At 47.1% G+C, this 16,221-nt stretch overlaps 1 protein-coding gene across 1 annotated transcript; it reads right to left on the reverse strand.

The window, feature by feature from the left end:
* Positions 1-1,119: 1,119 nt before the first annotated feature.
* LOC139383951 (zinc transporter ZIP9-like) lies at positions 1,120-15,869 on the reverse strand. Its single transcript, XM_071128571.1, has 7 exons — positions 15,001-15,869; positions 14,450-14,558; positions 12,341-12,547; positions 10,852-10,920; positions 9,079-9,164; positions 2,431-2,565; positions 1,120-2,198 (listed from the first exon to the last, which is right to left on the reverse strand). The coding sequence occupies exons 1-7, from the start codon at positions 15,100-15,102 to the stop codon at positions 1,962-1,964; spliced, it is 945 nt and encodes a 314-aa protein (XP_070984672.1). The 5' UTR covers positions 15,103-15,869; the 3' UTR covers positions 1,120-1,961.
* Positions 15,870-16,221: the final 352 nt, after the last annotated feature.

Genomic DNA, 16,221 nt, shown 5'->3' on the forward strand with positions numbered 1-16,221 from the left:
GTATAATTTAGAGGCTGGTCCTGGGGCTTCCATTACGGTGTATAATTTAGAGGCTGGTCCTGGGACCAGGGCTTCCATTACGGTGTATAATTTAGAGGCTGGTCCTGGGACCAGGGCTTCCATTACGGTGTATAATTTAGAGGCTGGTCCTGGGGCTTCCATTACGGTGTATAATTTAGAGGCTGGTCCTGGGACCAGGGCTTCCATTACAGTGTATAATTTAGAGGCTGGTCCTGGGACCAGGGCTTCCATTACGGTGTATAATTTAGAGGCTGGTCCTGGGGTCAGGGCTTCCATTGCGGTGTATAATTTAGAGGCTGGTCCCAGGACCAGGGCTTCCATTACGGTGTATAATTTAGAGGCTGATCCTGGGGCTTCCATTACGGTGTATAATTTAGAGGCTGGTCCTGGGGTCAGGGCTTCCATTGCGGTGTATAATTTAGAGGCTGGTCCTGGGACCAGGGCTTCCATTACGGTGTATAATTTTGAGGCTGGTCCTGGGGTCAGGGCTTCCATTGCGGTGTATAATTTAGAGGCTGGTCCTGGGACCAGGGCTTCCATTACAGTGTATAATTTAGAGGCTGGTCCTGGGACCAGGGCTTCCATTACAGTGTATAATTTAGAGGCTGGTCCTGGGACCAGGGCTTCCATTACGGTGTATAATTTAGAGGCTGGTCCTGGGGTCAGGGCTTCCATTGCGGTGTATAATTTAGAGGCTGGTCCTGGGGTCAGGGCTTCCATTACGGTGTATAATTTAGAGGCTGATCCTGGGGCTTCCATTACGGTGTATAATTTAGAGGCTGGTCCTGGGGTCAGGGCTTCCATTGCGGTGTATAATTTAGAGGCTGGTCCTGGGGCTTCCATTACGGTGTATAATTTAGAGGCTGGTCCTGGGGTCAGGGCTTCCATTACGGTGTATAATTTAGAGGCTGGTCCTGGGGCTTCCATTGCGGTGTATAATTTAGAGGCTGGTCCTGGGACCAGGGCTTCCATTACGGTGTAGAATTTAGAGGCTGGTCCTGGGGCTTCCATTGTGAGGCTGAAGCAAGACAGTCATCCTTCAAGCTGTTTACCCAACAAGGTGGCGGGGATTCCTTTGGTTATCGTTTGAACTGCGGATTTCCCCTTTAATAAGCCTCAGTTAACAGGTTTGCTAGAGTCTGTGGACAGCAGTCTTATAGACAACATGTCTCTCAAATGTCCAATGTCCTTTAACAGTACGGTAGATTAATAAATAGCCTATAGATCAGGCCACAAGTCATAGAAGTGCAACTACTCACATGTAAACTTCTAATTAGTTACTGATTGCACTAGCAAGAATTTAAATATAGACTACATTTAACCTCACAGTAAGAACACCGTGTGTCAGAGTGCAAGCTCAACGTAGCACATAAACAATGCTCTGAAAAGTGAGAGTGAAAAATCACTCTTGATTTAAAACCTTTACTTTTACTGCAAGATGTCACAACTATCCCTTCATTTCTCACAGCCCAGTCCTCAGCAACAAAACAAAAGCAGGTACATTAACATGAGTTCATGTAAAGCCTACCTAGAAAGACCCCCCCCCCCAAAATAGAAAAAGAAATGTCTGCTTAAAAGAAGCAGAAACCATGGTAGCAGTCTTGTGTCATCAGTATCAGCAGATAGCACTTCCTTTAGAGTGTTGAACAAGTGGGAGGTCCTTATTACTATGGTTATGACATCATCCCTTTGTGTTGTCCAGCGCGGTTCCGATTCCACCCGCAGGTCGTTGTCCCGGCAACGAGGACACAACAACCGCAATCCAACCAAATCAGAAGTCCATCAACAGAACAGGTACATAAGACATTTGAGATGTACATAAGACATTTGAGATGTCTGTTAGGCTGCTTTCCCTCTAAACCCACTCTTCCTCTCATTACTACATCCCTCCTTTACTCTCCTCCCCTTCGGTCTCCTCTGTGTCTACTAGCGATGTGTGTCTAGTGGTGGTGTCCCACAGACAGCACCAGCGGTAGCAGACAGCCCAGAACCAGAGCCCCAACCTCCACCTTGCTCAGTCCCTTCGCCGCTTCCTTCCCCGGTGTGGGGGAGTGGCTGTGTCCGGTCCCGCCCACCTCAGGCAGAACGTGTACGGTGGCAACATACAGGAAGGTCCCGGCAGAGAACAGCATGGCCACGCCTGTGGCGTTCACGTTGGACAGTGCCTCTTTACTGCTCTGGAGGTAGAGAGGACAAAACAATTGGGGGTAGTTAGAATAGGGAGGGGGTTGGCTGGGTATTGGGGAGGGGGGGGGGGGTAGTGGTAGTGGGGAGAAGGGGTATTGGGGAGGTGATAGTGGGGAGAAGGGGTATTGGGGAGGTGGTAGTGGGGAGAAAGGGTATTGGGGAGGTGGTAGTGGGGAGAAAAGGTAGTGGGATATTGGAAGAGATCATAGACAACAAACTGACCTGGCTGAGTCCTACGAAGGTAACCATGGCGAGGACAGGTGCTGCCAGGGCGAAGGCCAGCAGGTGTTTACGGATCCGATTCCTCTCCAGACCAGCATGCATCAGGAAAGAGACCAGGCCAAACGCTGCTGGGGCCTGGGGGGAAAGAAAGAGACAGGGTTTAATTACGAGAGGAATTACAGAGAACAGACACACCTACAAATATAGATGGCGTGTACAAACATTAAGAACAGCTGCTCTTTCCGTGACAGACTGACCAGGTCAATCCAGGTGAAAGATATGATCCCTAATTGATGTCACCTGTTACATCCACTTCAAATCAGTGTAGATGAAGGGGAGGAGACGGGTTAAATAAGGATTTGTAAATCCGGAGAGTAGGTGGATTAGGGAGCTGCCTAGTGGTGGCTATTCAGCAGTCTGACGGTCTGAGGGAAGAAACTATTGGCCAGTCTGACATGATGCTCCTGTACTGCCCGTGTCTGAGTGATGAAAGCGGGGAGAACAGGCCTTGGCTCGGGTGGTTGAAGTCCCTGATGATCTTCTTGGCCTTCCGGCGACACCTGGTGATGTAGTTGTCCTGGAGGGCAGGCGGTGAGCAGGCAATGGAGCGTTGGGCTGAGCGTTCCACTCTCTGTAGCGCCATGCGGTCTGCGATGGTGGAGTTACTGTACCAACAGCCCCTGAACAACACTGACGGCCCTCGGGGACAGAACACATTTCTTCAGCATCCCGATCTTGAGGAGTTGCTGTCCTGCCTTCTTCGCCACGACGTCAGTGCGGTTTGATATTTCAGCTCCTCGGAGACGTGTTCGCAAAGGAACTTGAGGGGGGAAAAAAGAAGCTTGACGAGGGCCTTGAGGCCGATATGTAAAACGTATTAAAGAGCAGTGTTACTATCAATAGCGGGTTTCTTATTTTCTCTCATTTTATTCAACTGTTACCAAGAAACTGCCTTTCGAATTACGCCCGTTGATGAGAATGGGGGCGAGCCCGACATGGTTCCTCCTGAAGTCCACAATCCTATCCTTTGCTTTGCTGAGGTCGAGGGTGCAGATGTTGACCTGGCACCACGCTGTCAGAGTACCTACCTCCTCCCAGTTAAATAAAAATAAATGTTATTTTTTTTTAAAAGTTGGAACTGTGTCATGGGTATACAGGGAGTACAGGATTTCACCCTTGTGGGGCCCACGTGTTGAGAATCAGTGTCGAGGTAGTAATGTTGCATAGGCAGGAAGTCCAGTCCAGGACAGTTGCATAGACAGGAAGTCCAGTCCAGGACAGTTGCATAGACAGGAAGTCCAGTCCAGGACAGTTGCATAGACAGGAAGTCCAGTCCAGGACAGATGCATAAACAGGAAGTCCAGTCCCAGGGGCCATGAGCTTTGTGGTGAGTTTAGCGGGCACTATGGTATTAAAGACAGAGTTGTCGTCGATGAACAGCATCCTCACATATGCATTCCTTTTATCCAGGTGGGTAAGGGCAGTGTGTAGTGCTTCAAATTTCCCAGCGGCCTAATAAAATATCCATTCCTTGCGGTCAAAGCGGCCGTTGTGCTGAAAATAATCATTATAATTCCCTTCTCCCGGCTGCCAAATTGCCACACTTCTTTTATTTATTTTATTTAACTAGGCAAGTCAGTTAAGAATAAATTCTTATTTACAATGACGGCCAGACCCGGACAATACTGGGCCAATTGTGCGCCACCCTATGGGACTCCCCATCACCATCAGAAGCAGGACGCACCGGAGCTCCATTTCGAGTCTCATAGCAAAGAGTCTGAAAATAAGGTTTTTTTCTTTGTAATAAATGTGCAAAAATGTATAAAAAACAGTTTTTCGCTTTTTCATTATGGGGTATTGTGATGTCATTATGGGGTATTGTGATGTCATTATGGGGTATTGTGATGTCATTATGGGGTATTGTGATGTCATTATGGGGTATTGTGATGTCATTATGGGATATTGTGATGTCATTATGGGGTATTGTGATGTCATTATGGGGTATTGTGATGTCATTATGGGGTATTGTGATGTCATTATGGGATATTGTGATGTCATTATGGGGTATTGTGTGTAGATGGATGAGGAAAATGTTTTATTTAATCAATATTTTGAATAAAACTAACGTAACATGAGGAAATAGGTGTCTGAATACTTTCCCGATTAAAAGTTTAGAAGTTTAAAAGCTTAAAAGGGTGTGGCACCTGAAGTCGGAGATGGCTGAGTTTGGGGAAGGTGCTTAAAAGGGTGTGGCACCTGAAGTCGGAGATGGCTGAGTTTGGGGAAGGTGCTTAAAAGGGTGTGGCACCTGAAGTCGGAGATTGCTGAGTTTGGGGAAGGTGCTTAAAAGGGTGTGGCACCTGAAGTCGGAGATTGCTGAGTTTTTTTCAAATGAAAAGAAAACGTGGATTTCCCTCAACTGCCAGATGAAGAATGGTTGGTTGGCTGATTTTGCCTTCCCAGTGGACATCATGGCCTCATGAATGAACTGAACTCCAAACTACAAGGGAAGGAAGGGCCTTTTTACACATCAGATGTACAGCCTTGTCAAAGCCTTTAAGGGAAAACTACTCCTCCTGACCCGCCAAGTAGAAGCCAACAATCTCACCCACCTTCCGACACTACTAGTCTGTTCCCTATCAGACGACCTTCTGACACTACTAGTCTGTTCCCTATCAGATGACCTTCTGACACTACTAGTCTGTTCCCTATCAGACGACCTTCTGACACTACTAGTCTGTTCCCCATCAGACGACCTTCTGACACTACTAGTCTGTTCCCTATCAGACGACCTTCTGACACTACTAGTCTGTTCCCCATCAGACGACCTTCTGACACTACTAGTCTGTTCCCTATCAGACGACCAATGGGAGAAGTACACATCGCTGCTGCGTGCTTTGAATGGTGAGATTTCTCGTCGCTTTGAGGATTTCAAAGTGTTGAAAAACTACATGCTGTTGGTTTCCTCTCCTTTCACCTTAAATGTGGATAACGATCCCACTGACCTGCAACTCGATTTTCAGTCTGATGCAGTGATTGGAAAACTATTCAGAACAATGTCACTGACGAGGTTCTATGCATCTCTCGATGAGCAAACCTTTCCAAAGATTAGGAGTCGAGCTCAGAAGACGTTTGTACTGTTTGGGTTAACCTACACTACCATTCAAAAGTTTGGGGTCACTTAGAAATGTCCTTGTTTTTGAAAGAAAAGCTCCATTAAAATAACATCAAATTGATCAGAAATACAGTGTAGACATTGTTGATGTTGTAAATGACTGTTGTAGCTGGAAACGGCTGATTTCTTATGGAATATCTACATAGGCGTACAGAGGCCCATTATCAGCAGCCATCACTCCTGTGTTCCAATGGCAATCGCCTCACAAGTCCTTAACTGGCAGCTTCATTAAATATTACCCGCAAAACACCAGTCTCAACGTCAACAGTGAAGAGGAGACTCCGGGATGCTGGCCTTCTAGGCAGAGTTCCTCTGTCCAGTCTCAACGTCAACAGTGAAGAGGAGACTCCGGGATGCTGGCCTTCTAGGCAGAGTTCCTCTGTCCAGTCTCAACGTCAACAGTGAAGAGGAGACTCCAGGATGCTGGCCTTCTAGGCAGAGTTCCTCTGTCCAGTCTCAACGTCAACAGTGAAGAGGAGACTCCGGGATGCTGGCCTTCTAGGCAGAGTTCCTCTGTCCAGTCTCAACGTCATCAGTGAAGAGGTGACTCCGGGATGCTGGCCTTCTAGGCAGAGTTGCAAATGAAAAAGTCATATCTCAGACTGGCCAATAAAAATAAAAGATTAAGACGGGCAAAAGAACACAGACACTGGACAGAGGAAGATTGAAAAAAATGGACAGACAAATCTAAGTTTGAGCTGTTCGGATCACAAAGAAGAACATTCGTGAGACACAAAAAAAATGAAAAGATGCTGGAGGACTGCTTGACGCCATCTGCCAAGCATGGTGGAGACAATGTGATACCTTGGGGGTGCTTTGGTGGTGGTAAAATGGGAGATTTGTACAGGGCAAAAGGGATGTTGAAGACAAGGCTATCACTCCATTTTGCAACGCCATAACCTGTGGAAAGTGCAATTTCCTCCAACAACAGGACAATGACCCAAATCACAGCTCCAAACTACACAATAACTATTTAGGGAAGAAGCAGTCAGCTGGTATTCTGTCTATAATGGAGGCAGATCTCAACCCTATTGAGCTGTTGTTGGAGCAGCTTGACCGTATAAGAAGTGACCATCAAGCCAATCCAACTTGTGGGAGGTGCTTCAGGAAGCATGGGGTGAAATCTCTTCAGATCACCTCAACAAATTGACAACTAGAACGCCAAACAACTGCAAGGCTGTAATTGCTGCAAATGGAGGATTCTTTGACTAAAACAAAGTTTGAAGGACACAATTATTATTTAAACTCAAAGTCATTATTTATAACCTTGTCAACGTCTTGACTATATTTCCTGTTCATTTCATTTGATGTACGTTTTCATGGAAAACAAGGTAGTGAACGGTAGTGTTGTACGTGCACAGACATTTTCAGTGATGAAATATAACAAGTCAAGGCACAGATCATCTCTTACTGACTCTCACCTCTCAGCAATCCTGCGCATAGTGACGTCAGAAATGATATCTGACTTCACTGCTCTAGCCCATCAGAGACTTCGTTATTTATTTATTATTTAACCAGGTAGGCCAGTTGAGAACACCTTTATTTAACCAGGTAGGCCAGTTGAGAACACCTTTATTTAACCAGGTAGGCCAGTTGAGAACACCTTTATTTAACCAGGTAGGCCAGTTGAGAACACCTTTATTTAACCAGGTAGGCTAGTTGAGAACACCTTTATTTAACCAGGTAGGCCAGTTGAGAACACCTTTATTTAACCAGGTAGGCTAGTTGAGAACACCTTTATTTAACCAGGTAGGCCAGTTGAGAACACCTTTATTTAACCAGGTAGGCTAGTTGAGAACACCTTTATTTAACCAGGTAGGCTAGTTGAGAACACCTTTATTTAACCAGGTAGGCCAGTTGAGAACACCTTTATTTAACCAGGTAGGCCAGTTGAGAACACCTTTATTTAACCAGGTAGGCTAGTTGAGAACACCTTTATTTAACCAGGTAGGCCAGTTGAGAACACCTTTATTTAACCAGGTAGGCTAGTTGAGAACACCTTTATTTAACCAGGTAGGCCAGTTGAGAACACCTTTATTTAACCAGGTAGGCTAGTTGAGAACACCTTTATTTAACCAGGTAGGCTAGTTGAGAACACCTTTATTTAACCAGGTAGGCTAGTTGAGAACACCTTTATTTAACCAGGTAGGCTAGTTGAGAACACCTTTATTTAACCAGGTAGGCTAGTTGAGAACAAGTTCTCATTTACAACTGCGACCTGGCCAAGATAAAGCAAAGCAGTTCGACACACAACAACGACACAGAGTTACACATGGAGTAAAACAAACATACAGTCAATAATACAGTATAAACAAGTCTATATATAATGTGATCAAATGAGGTGAGATAAGGGAGGTAAAGGCAAAAAAAGGCCATGGTGGCAAAGTAAATACAATATAGCAAGTAAAACACTGGAATGGTAGATTTGCAGTGGAAGAATGTGCAAAGTAGAAATAAAAATAATGGGGTGCAAAGGAGCAAAATAAATAAATAAATTAAATACAGTAGGGAAAGAGGTAGTTGTTTGGGCTAAATTATAGGTGGGCTATGTACAGGGGCAATAATATGTGAGCTGCTCTGACAGTTGCTGCTTAAAGCTAGTGAGGGAGATATGAGTCTCCAGTTTCAGAGATTTTTGTAGTTCGTTCCAGTCATTGGCAGCAGAGAACTGGAAGGAGAGGCGGCCAAAGGAGGAATTGGTTTTGGGGGTGACCAGAGAGATATACCTGCTGGAGCGCGTGCTACAGGTGGGTGATGCTATGGTGACCAGTAAGCTGAGATAAGGGGGGACTTTAACTAGCAGGGTCTTGTAGATGACATGGAGCCAGTGGGTTTGGCGACGAGTATGAAGCGGCCTGCAGGCCTGCTCTAGAAGCACGTCACGATGATGGAAGTGGCCGGCAGGCCTGCTCTAGAAGCACGTCACGATGATGGAAGTGGCCTGCAGACCTGCTCTAGAAGCACGTCACGATGATGGAAGTGGCCTGCAGGCCTGCTCTAGAAGCGATGATGGAAGTGGCCTGCAGGCCTGCTCTAGAAGCACGTCACGATTATGGAAGTGGCCTGCAGGCCTGATCTAGAAGCGATGATGGAAGTGGCCTGCAGGCCTGCTCTAGAAGCGATGATGGAAGTGGCCTACGGGTCAGTAGTCATTCAGTTCAGTACATTTCCCAGGGATGTTAATACCACACCTGTACGGAAGCTTTCAATATACTATGCATCACTAATTCACTGAAATGCTTCGATTAATTAGGCAGTTACATGAAAACTGAGTTGAATTGGTTTAACTAACTCCTAGTGCCATCAACTTGGCAGAGAGGGGTGGGTGGGGCACGTCACGTTGTGTTTAAAGAGACAGAGGATCCGATATGGAAGGAAGGAAGCTGTTAAACAACACATTATCATTATATCCACGCTGAGATGGACCGCTGAAAACACAAGATGGCAGATAACAAGATGAACTGTCACTGTACCTTGTGAAGCATGATGGCCACAAAGACAATGAGCTGAACACTGGTCTGGGAAGTTGAAGCCGCTGCTCCGAGAGCCACGCCGTCAGCTGGAAGATCAGAATCACCTTTATTTACCCAGCACACCATGCAAAACATTAAGAACACCTGCTCTAAAGTTGGGTAAATTAGACAAGCATTCGTTCTTTATATTAATGTAGTGTAGGCTATGCTGGAGCAAATGTAGACCGAACTGTCACAATAAAAAAAGTTACAATGATGAGATGATAGGTCTACAGGCATTGTGAACGGCTGCTCCACACTGAGACGGTCTGCCTGTCCTCCATACTGAGACGGTCTGCCTGTCCCTCCACACCGAGAAGGTCTGCCTGTCCCTCCCTCCACACTGAGACGGTCTGCCTGTCCCTCCACACCGAGACGGTCTGCCTGTCCTCCATACCGAGACGGTCTGCCTGTCCTCCACACCGAGACGGTCTGTCTGTCCCTCCACACTGAGACGGTCTGCCCGTCCCTCCCTCCATACTGAGACGGTCTGCCCGTCCCTCCCTCCACACTGAGACGGTCTGCCTGTCCCTCCCTCCACACCGAGACGGTCTGCCTGTCCCTCCCTCCACACCGAGACGGTCTGCCTGTCCCTCCCTCCACACCGAGACGGTCTGCCTGTCCCTCCCTCCACACCGAGACGGTCTGCCATTCCCTCCCTCCACACCGAGACGGTCTGCCTGTCCCTCCCTCCACACTGAGACGGTCTGCCTGTCCCTCCCTCCACACTGAGACGGTCTGCCTGTCCCTCCCTCCACACTGAGACGGTCTGCCTGTCCCTCCCTCCACACTGAGACGGTCTGCCTGTCCCTCCCTCCACACTGAGACGGTCTGCCTGTCCCTCCCTCCACACTGAGACGGTCTGCCTGTCCCTCCCTCCACACTGAGACGGTCTGCCTGTCCCTCCCTCATTTAACAGTTCCATTTCACACCATGCTGTTCATAGACATCATTTATAATAATAATTTAATCGGTTTCTCTCAAGTTATTTATCCTGTAAAAAGGGAGTGGTTTTGGGCAGTAAATCCCAGTAACCGAGTTCTCTCCATTCAACCCTAACAGACTGGCCAGGTGAATCCAGGTGAGAGATATGATCCCTTATTGACGTCACTTGTTTAATCCACCTCAATCAGTGTAGATGAAGGGGAGGAGACGGGTGGTTAAAGAAGGATTTTTAAGCCTTGAGACAAATTGAGACATGGGTTGTGTTCGTGTGCCATTCAGAGGGTGAATGGGGAAGACAAAATATTGAAGTGTCTTTTGAACAGGGTTTGGTAGTAGGTGCCAGGCCGCACCGGTTTGTGTCAAGAACTGCAACGCTGCTAGGTTTTTCACACTCAACAGTTTCCCGTGTGTATCAAGAATGGTCCACCCACCCAAAAACCATCCAGACAACTTGAAACAACTGTGGGAGGCATTGGAGTCAACATGGACCAGCATCCCTGTGGAATGCTCTCAACACCTTGTAGAGTCCGTTCCCAGACGAATTGAGGCTGTTCTGAGGGCAAAACGGGGTGCAAACTCAATACTAGGAAGGTGTTCCTAATGTTTAGTATAGTCACTGTATATGTACCAGGAATTTGACCTACTGAATAAAACAGAATATACAACCAAAATAATTGCCAATCCACATAACATTATGTACAGTAGATAGGATGCAGAATCCACCTACAAGCCTCCATAGACATCCACTGTCTCTTCTTCCTAAAACACTGTATCAGGAAGCCATCTTACCTGCTGCATGGACCACTAGTCCCAAGGTGGTGGTGATCTTTGAGCTGGCAACCCTCGCAGACTCTGGATCTAAACACACACACACACCAAATCAGTCAGACAGACACACACACACAAATCAGTCAGTCAGACACACACACACACACACCAAATCAGTCAGACAGACACACACACACACACACACACCAAATCAGTCAGACAGACAGACACACACACCAAATCAGTCAGACAGACAGACCAAATCAGTCAGACAGACAGACCAAATCAGTCAGACAGACACACACACACACACCAAATCAGTCAGACAGACACACACACACACCAAATCAGCCAGACAGACACACACACACACACCAAATCAGTCAGACACACACACACCAAATCAGTCAGACAGACACACACACACACCAAATCAGTCAGACAGACAGACACACATACGAAATCAGTCAGACAGACACACACACACACCAAATCAGTCAGACAGACACACACACACACACCAAGTCAGTCAGACAGACACACACATACGAAATCAGTCAGACAGACACACACACACCAAATCAGTCAGTCAGACAGACACACACACACACCAAATCAGTCAGACAGACACACACACATACACCAAATCAGTCAGTCAGACAGACACACACACACACACACCAAATCAGTCAGACAGACAGACACCAAGTCAGTCAGACAGACAGACACCAAGTCAGTCAGACAGACAGACAGACACCAAGTCAGTCAGACAGACAGACAGACAGACAGACACCAAGTCAGACAGACAGACACACCAAGTCAGACAGACACACACACCAAGTCAGACAGACACACACACACCAAGTCAGACAGACACACACACACCAAGTCAGACAGACACACACACACCAAGTCAGACAGACACACACACACACACCAAGTCAGACAGACACACACACACACACCAAGTCAGACAGACACACACACACACACCAAGTCAGACAGACACACACACACACACCAAGTCAGACAGTCAGACACACACACACCAAGTCAGACAGTCAGACACACACACACACACACACACACACACCAAATCAGTCAGACAGTCAGACAGACACACACATACCAAATCAGTCAGACAGACACACACACACACCAAGTCAGTCAGACAGACAGACACATACCAAATCAGTCAGACAGACACACACATACATACCAAGTCAGTTAGTCAGACAGACACACACATACCAAGTCAGTTAGTCAGACAGACACACACCAAATCAGACAGACAGAGACAGACCAAATCAGACACACCAAATCCGTCAGTCAGTCAGACACCAAATCAGACAGACAGACACCAAGTCAGTCAGTCAGTCAGACAGACAGACAGAGTGAGTCCAGACTGACCGTCAACACTGCTGTGTGTGTGTGTGTGTAGACTGACCGTCAGCACTGCTGTGTGTGTGTGTGTGTGTGTGTGTGTGTGTGTGTGTGTCTTTAGACTGACCGTCAGCACTGCTGTGTACGTGGGCGCTTCCTATCTGGTCGACCAGCAGCATGAAAACGAACCCCAGGACCAGAGAAACCCCGATGTAGGCATGGAGGTGCTCGTGGCTGTGGCTGTGCTCCCCACTGACCCCCAGAGCTGCATCCACACCTTCCCTGGGCTCAGACACCCCCACCCCCTCCACCTGGCCAGGGGCGTGGTGCACACCTACACAGAGAGAGAGACTGAGACCCTATCCCAGACAGTAGAGACAGAGACACTAAACCAGACAGTAGAGACTGAGACCCTAATCCAGACAGTAGAGACTGAGACCCTAACAGGGGAGACTGAGACCCTAACAGTAGAGACAGAGACCCAGACAGTAGAGACAGAGACACTATCCCTGACAGTAGAGACAGAGACCCAGACAGTAGAGACAGAGACACAGACAGTAGAGACAGAGACACAGACAGTAGAGACAGAGACCCTAACAGTAGAGACTGAGACCCAGACAGTAGAGACAGAGACACTATCCCAGACAGTAGAGACTGAGACCCTAACCCAGACAGTAGAGACTGAGACCCTAACAGGGGAGACTGAGACCCTAACAGTAGAGACAGAGACCCAGACAGTAGAGACAGAGACCCAGACAGTAGAGACAGAGACACAGACAGTAGAGACAGAGACACAGACAGTAGAGACTGAGACCCAGACAGTAGAGACAGAGACACTATCCCAGACAGTAGAGACAGAGACACTATCTCAGACAGTAGAGACAGAGACACTATCCCAGACAGTAGAGACAGAGACCCTATCCCAGACAGTAGAGACAAGAGACCCTAACAGTAGAGACAGAGACCCTAACAGTAGAGACTGAGACCCAGCCAGTAGAGACTGAGACCCAGCCAGTAGAGACTGAGACCCTAACAGGAGAGACTGAGACCCTAACAGGAGAGACTGAGACCCTAACAGGAGAGAGAGACCCTAACCCAGACAGTAGAGACTGAGACCCTAACCCAGACAGTAGAGACAGAGACCCTAACCCAGACAGTAGAGACCGAGACCCTAACAGTAGAGACTGAGACCCTAACCCAGACAGGAGAGAATGAGACCCTAACCCAGACAGTAGAGACTGAGACCCTAACCCAGACAGGAGAGAATGAGACCCTAACCCAGACAGTAGAGACTGAGGCCCTAACCCAGACAGTAGAGACTGAGACCCTAACCACTACAGTAGAGACTGAGACTCTAATCCAGACAGTAGACACTGAGACCCTAACCCAGACAGTAGAGACTGAGACCCTAATCCAGACAGTAGACACTGAGACCCTAACCCAGACAGTAGAGACTGAGACCCTAACCGAGACAGTAGAGACTGAGACCCTAACCCAGACAGTAGAGACCGAGACCCTAACAGTAGAGACTGAGACCCTAACCCAGACAGGAGAGAATGAGACCCTAACCCAGACAGTAGAGACTGAGACCCTAACCCAGACAGGGGAGAATGAGACCCTAACCCAGACAGGGGAGAATGAGACCCTAACCCAGACAGTAGAGACTGAGACCCTAACCACTACAGTAGAGACTGAGACTCTAATCCAGACAGTAGACACTGAGACCCTAACCCAGACAGTAGAGACTGAGACCCTAATCCAGACAGTAGACACCGAGACCCTAACCCAGACAGTAGAGACCGAGACCCTAACCCAGACAGTAGAGACTGAGACCAGCTAGCTAACGTTGGACTAGAGCAAGCTAACGTTGGACCAGAGCTAGCTAACGTTGGACCAGAGCTAGCTAACGTTGGACCAGGGCTAGCTAACGTTGGACCAGAGCTAGCTAACGTTGGACCAGAGCTAGCTAACGTTGGACCAGAGCTAGCTAACGTTGGACCAGAGCTAGCTAACGTTGGACCAGGGCTAGCTAACGTTGGACCAGGGCTAGCTAACGTTGGACCAGAGCTAGCTAACGTTGGACCAGAGCTAGCTAACGTTGGACCAGAGCTAGCTAACGTTAGACCAGAGCTAGCTAACGTTGGACCAGAGCTAGCTAACGTTGGACCAGAGCTAGCTAACATTGGACCAGTATAAAGGGAATAGGGTTCCATTTGGTATGCAGATTGAGTCTCACCCTCCAGGACCTCCTCATACAGGGCATGGACCCCCTCGGGGATGATGACAGCCAGGGCAGTACCACACAGCAGCCCTGCTCCCAGGACCGTCACCAGCTTCAGCTTCTCCTGCAGGACCAGACAACCAGGACAGAGGGTTCATCAGCAGGACAACCAGGACAGGGGGGTTCATCAACAGGACAACCAGGACAGGAGAGGGGTTCATCAACAGGACAACCAGGACAGGGGGGTTCATCAGCAGGACAACCAGGACAGGAGAGGGGTAAGGATCAATAGTCAACACATTAACTTTGGCCTCGGAATAGCAATTATTAGGCTAGCTAACGTCACTGAAGATGTAGAATTGCATGTGACGGTTAGAACAGTCTGATTGATACACTAAAATCAAATCAAATCTTATGTCACATACACATGGTTAGCCGATGTTAATGCGAGTGTAGCGAAATGTGTGCCTTTATTTGCATAGTGATCTCAGTAGCTAAGGACTTCAGCTGAAGTCTCCGCTTCAAGTTCAATTATGTCACTCAGGCAAAGTTTGAGTGCTACTCACCTCTGAGAAGTTGACAGCCAGAGGAATGGTTCCAGACACATAACACCCCACCAACATGGCCAGGGACAGCAGGCTGATCGAAGTGAAGTCGTCCATAGACATAATTGCAGCGGTGCTTTTCTATGCAACAATTAGCCTGACTATTGGAAAGTGGTAGCTAGAGCGGTAAACAGACTAGTCTCAATCCAGAAACTGACTAGATAGATAGGTTGGCAAGCTTGATTGCTAGACAGATAACGCCAAGTATAAAAAATAACAAATCAAATGGTACTTCTCTTTTCCCACTAGCACTGCCTTTGGTGATAAATACTTTGTTGAGGGAAAATTTAACGTGATGTGTCGTCTCACCTAACTATCTTAAAACAAATTCATGAATTGTAAGTCGCTCTTATACTTAAATGACTAAAATGTCAATCATTGATCACAAGAATCGACTTCGCAGCAATGATAGATAACTAAAACTATCTGCACAGTGGTCTAAACAGCCATGTGGTCAGTTCTGCTAAATAACTCTACGATTTAACCACTACGACATTGAACACGGTTGTTTATGCAATCATGTCAATCTAGCTAATCTGCTTCTTACTTTTGCAGAAATCTAAACATCATCTAGTAGTAGCTACTGTAACGTTAGCAAAATTAGATAGCCTGCTAGGCTAACTATCTTCCCTCACAAAGTATTGTTGGCTACAGTTGACACGTTGTCATCTCTAGAAAGTGTATTGCCCATATCGTACTCTTCAATGTAGCTATTTTATTTATTTTTGAATAATTTTTGAGCAAAACTAACTGCACTTAGCTATTATTCTTTATAGCTATCTAGCTCGAAATGTTTCTGCCAAATGTAGCAGTTCCGGGTAACGCTCATTGTTCACGCCACGTAAACGTGCCACGTACAAAATCTGCATTCTTTCTCTGTTTACTTTTCTTCTCTGACTTTGTGGACCGATACAGCAGATGTTTCAAACATAAACCAATGTATTACATGTATAAAAAAACTTAAACTGTTTTAGCTGGTTGTTGTTCATCTTTTCTTAGAAGTAGTCAGATATGTCTTCTCTCTCCCTCAGCCCCATCTCCGCCAGGGGGCGCTTCTGTTGACGGACTGTTAGCGAACCCTTATGGAGAATGTGGCTAACTCCCACTACTACTACTTTACAAATATATATATATATATATTTTTTTAAAAAAGCGTATTTAATCATAGAATTTTATTTGGCC

Source organism: Oncorhynchus clarkii, chromosome 25, assembly GCF_045791955.1.
Source record: "Oncorhynchus clarkii lewisi isolate Uvic-CL-2024 chromosome 25, UVic_Ocla_1.0, whole genome shotgun sequence".
In the NCBI taxonomy this organism is placed as follows: domain Eukaryota; kingdom Metazoa; phylum Chordata; class Actinopteri; order Salmoniformes; family Salmonidae; genus Oncorhynchus; species Oncorhynchus clarkii.

Bases quoted from the DNA above. Each gene is read 5' to 3' on its own strand.
- LOC139383951 (XM_071128571.1), bottom strand. From the start codon at position 15,102: ATGTCTATGGACGACTTCACTTCGATCAGCCTGCTGTCCCTGGCCATG. The intron at 14,559-15,000 runs GTGAGTAGCACT...CTGGTCCTGCAG, and splicing joins TGGCTGTCAACTTCTCAGAG to GAGAAGCTGAAGCTGGTGAC. The intron at 10,921-12,340 runs GTCAGTCTAAAG...GTGTGTGTTTAG, and splicing joins CGTACACAGCAGTGCTGACG to ATCCAGAGTCTGCGAGGGTT.